This window comes from Parasteatoda tepidariorum, chromosome 8 (genome assembly GCF_043381705.1).
Source record: "Parasteatoda tepidariorum isolate YZ-2023 chromosome 8, CAS_Ptep_4.0, whole genome shotgun sequence".
Lineage (NCBI taxonomy): Eukaryota > Metazoa > Arthropoda > Arachnida > Araneae > Theridiidae > Parasteatoda > Parasteatoda tepidariorum.
In genome coordinates, this window is record NC_092211.1 from 87,919,398 (window position 1) to 87,927,381 (window position 7,984).

The window sequence follows — 7,984 nt, forward strand, 5'->3', positions numbered from 1 at the left end:
TTTCGGTGCAGAGAAAGGCTCTTCCATGTAGTTGATCAAAACTTTTGGAGTGCTCATTGCTTGAAATAATTGGTATATTTGTCAAAAATGTTTTGTTAATGTGTATCTATGCCTGAAAATTATCAAATGTAATAAAATAAAAATAATTTTATTCATATTACAAAAAATGTATATATAATTCTATTGTGTAATTTTCGTTTAACCATAGAGTCAGTTATCAATGTTTTTTCTAGGAACACAAGTTTTTTTCTAATAAATTAAAACAAAAAATGAAGAATGCGATAGCCATTCATTAAAACTTATCAGATATATTATTGCTTTCAAATCTTTTTAGACACTTTTATGTAATCCTTTATTTAATATAATGTTTACTAAAAGCCTTCACATATATTTTACCGTAATGTTAAAAAGAAAATCTTGGTAGGCATTAAATCTTGCTCTTGATAACTAATTTTGTAATGATCCAAGATTATTATTTTTGGTAACAACAAAAAAACTATCTTCAAAATGAAATATTTATTGCAACAAAGACCTTTATTTTCAAATTTTGAATCGAAATACTTTTTCTACAACTTTTCTTTTTCAGATTAGTTTGATGACATAGAACAGAAATCTGCGAAAAGGCACAGCATATTTCATTTTTCTAATGTAAACCAATTTAGTAAAAATACAATTTCTTAACACAACTGATCCAAAACATACAAAAGTAAGGGAAAAAAACACTAAAATCTTATCATTGCAATATAGCTTTTTTTTATTGGATCTCTTTGTATTTCGAGTAAAATTAAACCTGAAAAAAAACTTTTGAAAAATGCATCCAAATCAAATGAAAAAAAAACTTAATATTTTATAAATCATTTTAAAATAATATTTTCCTGTGCAAATACATAACCGCATGAAAATACTTCTTTTCTTTTACAAACATTTGATAGTCTGAGAAATATTATACAGAAAAAAACACCACAATATTATGCTCATAAAAAATGGTTTCTTATCAAGCTGATTAACAGCAAGTTGCTTACACATGCAACGTAATTTAACGCATATTTAAATCTGAAAAACTCATAAAATGCATTTAAAACAAAAAAGGTCGTAAAATGAATTCAAAACTTAAAATTCATTCATATGCAAAAAAAACTAAAACAAATTCATAAAATGTATTTACTAAAATAATTTGTAAAATATATTTAAAACAAGATAATACATGCACTTTTATAAAATAATTCAGCATTTTTTTTTATTTTGCTGCAGACTAATAAACGCGATATAGTGAAGTCTTATATATTTCAAGCATGTCAGAAAAATATAATATTGACAAAAAACTCAAAAGCAAAATGTTTTATCATGCAGCCGTTGTTGTTCTAGTGAGGCAATAACGTTTTCACTATTTTCCATTTTGACACATATTTAAAATTGAAAAATATTTGATGAAACACCCCCAGGTGGCTGACGAACTCGAATACTTGGACGAGCTAAGCCCAGGCCAATTGTGCTCACTGAACGTTTCATCTTGTTAGAGCAATCCTGAAGCTTAGGGCGCACTCCCTTCAATTTTCTAACTTCTCCAGTTATAGGGTTGTGGTGAACAAAATTCTGAGATTTTGTCTCCTCGTCCTCCAATGATATTTCCGCGAATTCTTCGTTCACACTTTCATCTGGCTTATTTTCATTAGACTCAACATCATGCAGATTGTGTTCAGCCAAATCATCGTCTGGATGGGTGACAACTATAATGTTCTCTTGATCTAACTCCGATACTTTGGGAGAGTTTATTCGGCAACTGTTTCGCTCACTCGCTTTCATTTTTTCGATGACAACAGTTTTCTCAGAATCGGTGAGATTTTCCTTATCTAAAATAAAGCAAATCGAATTAAACTATTCCTATGTTGATAGTATTACAAAATTATAATTCTGTAAAACAATATCTTAAATTAACCCAAAAAAGGCTTTATTTTGTAAAAGTCTAAAGCAGAAATGTTATCAACAGGAGTTGAAAATGTTCAAAAAATAATAAAATAGTGGAAGTAGCCTATACATTCTTATTCCCAGGACATAAAAGCAAGGGAAGTAACCAATGATCGGGAAAGGGAAGACTTGCAATTAACATAATGGGTCGTAACAGAAACGAAGTCTCTTATAGAGGAAAATGGTGCTTAAGTATTATCACTTCGATCAGTTTCGCCAACACTGCACCTAAGTCATTTTGGTATGTTCCAAATTCATTTTCACATAGCAATTTATCATAAAATAAGTAGACAAAACACAAATATATAACTTAGTGCATGCAAAAAAATTAGAAAAATATTTAAATTTAAACGACAGGCAAATTTATTTTCAGATTTGGTGAAAATGGTCGACGAGATAATGCGTATGTACCAGGAAAATATTCTTTAAAGTACTTCTTCGTCGATAGCGTTTGCTTGAAGCTCTCCGCCAAATAAAATGCACTAAAAATACTAAAACAGAAAATACATGCATCAAAATAAAAACATAATGGTACTTTGGGAATGTCCTGTCGACCATTTTCGCCGAACCCGATATTATCGCCAAAAGATAGCGCCTGCACCAATAACCACAAATTTTATCACTCTGTTTTATCATTTTTTATTTCTTTTTATCAAATTTTATCATTTTTTTAAAATTTTGTTTTGATTCCTTTTATTACGTATTTTTACACTTACTTTCTTTTGTTATTATTATTATTATATGATAAATTTAATGAATGTTAATTTTAGAAATTGCTTTTCATTATGATGACGCCAAAGGATTTGTGCATTTTCGCGAGACTGGTCGACGGGATAATACCAAAGTACCAACTTAACATAAAACCTAGTTAAAACACGGCCAGATATATTGAAAAATACTCAGGTTCGTGAAAATCAGAGGTGGGCAAACTTTTTTGGTCGAGGGCAAAAAATCGAGAGAAAAAAGTTTGGTGGGCCAAGTAAAAATTTCTAAAATAAAAATAAACGATATACAAGTTTTAATTTAAATATTTAATGAGATGAATGAAATTGCGATTTCATTTTTAAAAGTTCCTTATATTGAGGTTCGAAGTGAGATGTATTTAGTTTAAGGTACAAGGCCAAATGTTTGTCTGTTAGTCTAGATATGATATTTTCTAAGGTTCGTAGTTGAAGACACTTGTTCACATATATAAGATGAAGCAAACATAGCTCTGACTTTCTGGTCATGAAATATTAAGTTTGGGAAACTAGCTTTTGGTAATGATTTGTACAACTCATACTTTGGCATACTTAAAAACAACTGCTTCAGATGGCGTTTTACGGCTATTCTGTAAAGAACTTCTGCTTTCAACATTTTACCAATTGAATCTGTCTAACTATTTTCATCAATTTATGTTTTGTAGAACAAAAATAGAGAAAATAAAAGGTCATCAGTACTTTGCTAAAAAGGAAATAACAAAAATAGCTTTAAACAAAGTAGACAAGAAAATGGATGTATATTGTTTATATTTGCCACGAATTGGCAAGTTAAAATTCTATCCGCGGGCCGGATAAAATCTTCTGACGGGCCACAGTTAGCCCGCGGGCCGTAGTTTGCCCATCCCTGGTGTAAATAATACAACGTCGCCAATACCGTGACCCACTTGGCGACAATTCAATGAGCACTTAGAAATATAGACTGCCTCTTTTTTAGATGACGGGAAATAATAATTAAATTTTACTTGCCAAATTTGCGTCAGAACTTGAACTAAATATACTATTTCAATACTTTATCTGAACTATCTTTCGTACAGCCTTCCTTAATTTTAATATTTTGTCATTTGCTTATCACTTATAGAAAAAGTTTTATATCAAGCTTAGTCATTATAGAATACTGAATGAGTGATTTAAATACTTAGAAATTAGAAACTGTAGAAAACAATGTTTTTGAAAAGTATCCACTTTCAATGAACTAGTAATATTTTAGATTGAAGATAAGAAAACATCGAAAACTAATATTTAAATCTCTTTCAGTTGAGTTATTAAAGTTTGAACAAAGAATATGAAATATTTTTCAATGAATATGGAACATATATAAGCAAAATGTAATTTAAGTGGATGAAAGTGCATTTAAACTTGATTCAAGATTTAGAAAAATCAGCTTACTTTGATTCCTTGTACTTATTAAAGTACCCAAGTTAAATATATCACTAGTATCACCACCTGGAGGTTTGCGGATTCTCACAAAATTGGTATTATACTCCGTATTTTTTGACGATGAGTTATGCATTTTGTTTTCAAAAGCCACTGAAAACTTTATCTACGTTTTTACTCTAAAGAAATCTTTTCGACGGAATAATATTAAAATTAGTGTAATATTTATTTTATCTTTTTATTACTATTCTTTAGCGAGAGCGCGTGAAACTAAAAATTGATATGAAAGAAAACTAGCTCTTCATAAAAAAAATTTCCAGCTACAAATCATAGTGATTTTTTTTTTGAAGTGAGAAGCCACCAAAAACAATAACTTCAACGACAATTGGAGAGAAAAAGTTAAGAAAGATACAAACGAAAAAAAAGGTGCTTTTTTATTTTTATTTATTTATTTTTTACAGTTTCTACAATACTAATTGATAAACATCATCTTTAACAAGATAATGGACAGTTCAAAACTTTAATTTTGAACAGGTTTATAGTTATTTCTTTCCATAGACATTTAGTATTAAGATTTTTCGAGCATAGATACATTCTTTCAAAATTTTTTGTTACATATATATCAATGAATTTCATGCATCCCGTATGATATCCATTAATAAAAATCCACTACATCAGTGCATTAATGGATTTTTGAGTACACTCATTAATTTCATGCATGTTTACAAAACATTTCTGACAAATATATGAATGAATTAGCCGACCAGGTAGCCGAGTGGTTAGCGTGCCTGACTGCAGAGCTGGTGGTTGCGGGTTCGAATCCCGCTCAGGGCATGGATGTTTCTTTATCTCTCTGTGTTCTATGTCCTTTCTTCTGTGTGTTTGTGTGAGTGTAACCCACCCTATAAACGGGTTTGTGGTTGTATTACGTGTGCGACACTACCCCACCGCCGTGGCTTAGTCAGAGGTGCTCACTGGGTAACGATAAGAGAGTAGCAATTCTGGCATTTCTGAGGCCAATGGGAAATAGACCCAAGTGCCAGCCATTAACCAAAAAAAAATATGAATGAATTTCATGCGTCACGTACGAAGTTTATTACTAAATATTGATTTTCATACGAATGAATTAACGAATTTATGCGCAGTTACAAAATATTTTTCAAATATATGTTAAAGAATCAAATGAGTATATGACTTTATGTGTCAAATGAGAGGTGAAACGGTGGAGTTACTTCCTTCAGCTTTATGTATGACAACTTTTTTTTTCCAAAATTTGTTGATCTGTTAAATATTTATGATACGTTAAATATGTTAAATATATATTCAACCTTTAATTAATCTAGATCCTTGGGAAAATTATATTATATCGCTTTTAACGCTTTTATACTGCGGAGTGTATAACAAACGATTTAAAATATCATTTAAAGAATGGAAAGAGATTGAATGGAAAATTTTACAACATTTTGTTTAGGAAACTAGTTAAAAGTTCAAAATATGTTAATAATTTCATTTACAGATGGCGCTGTTAACTTGAAAAAAAACTATGTCTTTTGCTTCATGCCAGACCACTTCAACTGAAATACTTCTGTAAGATATTATGTACTCATGCACACCGTATTTCTTGTAAAATAATTTACTTATTCTATGTCAGTTAGTAGATGCCAACGAGTATAATTTTGCGGTTGCCATGGTGATAGTTTTGGAATATGAATAGTTTTTGAGTGAGAGTAAGATCTTCTGTTAGAATGGCAATACTGTTATTTTGTTGTTGAGTTAATAAATCTTCCCTTTTATTAAACGTAACAGTAGAGTTTTCTTAATTATTTGAGTTTTATTTGAGATCTTTTTCAATTTTGTATTTTTTTGACAAGTTCTATTTGTATCTGTAAATTTATTTCTCAAACTTCAAAGCTCTCGGCTCTTGCAAAGAGTGTTTATTTTCTAAGCAGTATTTAAGTTTTGTTTTACTCAGAATTTTGTAAATAACTCTGAATTTTGACGAGAATAAGTTAGAGGGCTTTGTAAGAAGAATGCTGCAAATTCTACCTTTCATCTTCTTTGACTTTTTTTTAAATCAAGTAAAGTAATTTTTTTTTAATTTTCAGACAAGTCAATACCACAACAGTGCACTGTGGACAATATCAGTGTGGTAAATATCACTAAAAGTACACTACGGACAACAAAAACTTGAATTTCTTTTATCTAATATGATCGGATTTTTATGTGCAAGCTAACTAAATAGTGCTTTTAACTGTAGAAAGATGGAACATTGTTATTTACCTAGAAAGAGGCCATCCTGGTCTTTCCCCGATTGTCTGTGTACAGATCAATAATTCTCCCAAAATCTTGAAATATAATCTTAATTCATATAATAAAACTTAAAAATTCAATGATATTATATTTGATTTAGTTACTGGAAATATTTGATGACACGGAACACTGGTTTTTCAGTTAAGATTATACATTAGTTTCCTTCATAATTGAGTTTTCTGTTATTTATAAATGATAATTATAAATACTTTGAAATACTTTAATTTTTTGAATGTAACTGGGGAATCTTATGTATAGTGAAGGTTACTTTTTACCCAAAACTACCTGGGTTTGTGGTATACACACCCAAATACCTAAGGAGCCACTCTGATTCCCCCCGTCATTCTATGTAGGTATAAAGTTCTATACATTTGTTTCTATAAGAATTAACACATAAACATATAGAATTAACACATAGAAATAACCTACTCTCTCTCTCCCTCTCTTTCAGTAAACATAACATTTGTTTCCACGGATTCGGGTTTTAACCTTTAAAATAACGAAGGAGTACGTACCGGCAAAGAGAAACGAAAAATTTTTTCAACGTCTGTTCTATACATTTTTTCCTTGTTAGATAAATGTGGGTTATTAGTTTACTGAAAAACCTTTGTTCTTCGTATTTTATTATCAAAAAAGTGAGAAATTTTTAAATTATTCGAAAGAAAATTTCAATCTTTTTATCGAGAAGGTATCAGTCCCTTTAATATATTTTACGTGGCATTTAAATGGCAGAAGGTAACACACCAACTTCATCACCTTTGTCTCCTTATAACAAAAACCTCCCCATAAAGCCAGAATTCGGACTCTATTTTTCTCTTTGTGAGGCATAGTTTAGGGGAAGTGTTAGTTGGAATAGTTGCAACGCCGAAGGAACTGAGACTGTTATTTATGGTATGCGATAAAAAGCCCCTTCTTCTCATCACCTGTAGTAATCCTCTGGGAAAATAACCCGGAAAAACAGGAGAGGTCATAAAGTTTGGATAATATTTCCCTCCAAGAACAATGAATCTACAAATCGATTTTTCTTTAGGCACTTTTCTATTTGTTAGGTGGAATCGGAGCTTTTAAGAAGGATGCAACATTTGAAGAATCGAAACGTTTTTTCGAAGAAGTTATCCCTTTTTATTTTAATTTTTCAAAACTATATGTTTTTTAACTTTTTTATTTATTATTTTTTTTTAATTTCATTTTCTTCAGTCTTTTTTGAATATTATAATATTGTACAGATGTGGTGCAAGCTTTTTGGGCTCAATAAATGTTTAAGCAAATGAGAATAAAGAAAAAACAACGCAGTGTTATCCAAATAAAGATAGCGAATACTTAACGCTGTTTTTAGAAAGCTATGTCGCCAAGGAAAATATAAAAAAAAATTATTTTAAGTGCTTTACACTTGAAACAACGCGATGATTTTAAACTATATATACTGGGTAGTTCCGATTCAATGGTACAAACTTCAAGGGTAGATACTGGATATTGCAACAATCATTTACTGCAAAGGAATGTATGGGTGCAAGTGACGCACAAAAAATAAGAGACGAAAGGAAAGACAAAGTGCTTACTGAAAGCGTCGTTGA

The 7,984-nt window shown here is 30.3% G+C and overlaps 1 protein-coding gene across 1 annotated transcript; it reads right to left on the reverse strand.

Annotated features, from left to right (window-relative positions):
- Positions 1–504: 504 nt before the first annotated feature.
- LOC107438422 (uncharacterized) lies at positions 505–4,353 on the reverse strand. The gene is made up of 2 exons (XM_016050715.3): positions 4,113–4,353; positions 505–1,850 (listed from the first exon to the last, which is right to left on the reverse strand). Exons 1-2 carry the CDS (start codon positions 4,234–4,236, stop codon positions 1,408–1,410), a joined length of 567 nt encoding a protein of 188 aa, XP_015906201.1. The 5' UTR covers positions 4,237–4,353; the 3' UTR covers positions 505–1,407.
- Between the last annotated feature and the right edge of the window lie 3,631 nt (positions 4,354–7,984).

What these genes read in the sequence shown, in the direction of transcription:
- LOC107438422 (XM_016050715.3), bottom strand. Translation starts at nt 4,236, where the DNA reads ATGCATAACTCATCGTCAAAAAATACGGAGTATAATACCAATTTTGTG. An exon ending in AATAAGTACAAGGAATCAAA is followed by an intron (nt 1,851 to 4,112) that starts GTAAGCTGATTT and finishes GCTTTATTTTAG; the next exon opens with ATAAGGAAAATCTCACCGAT.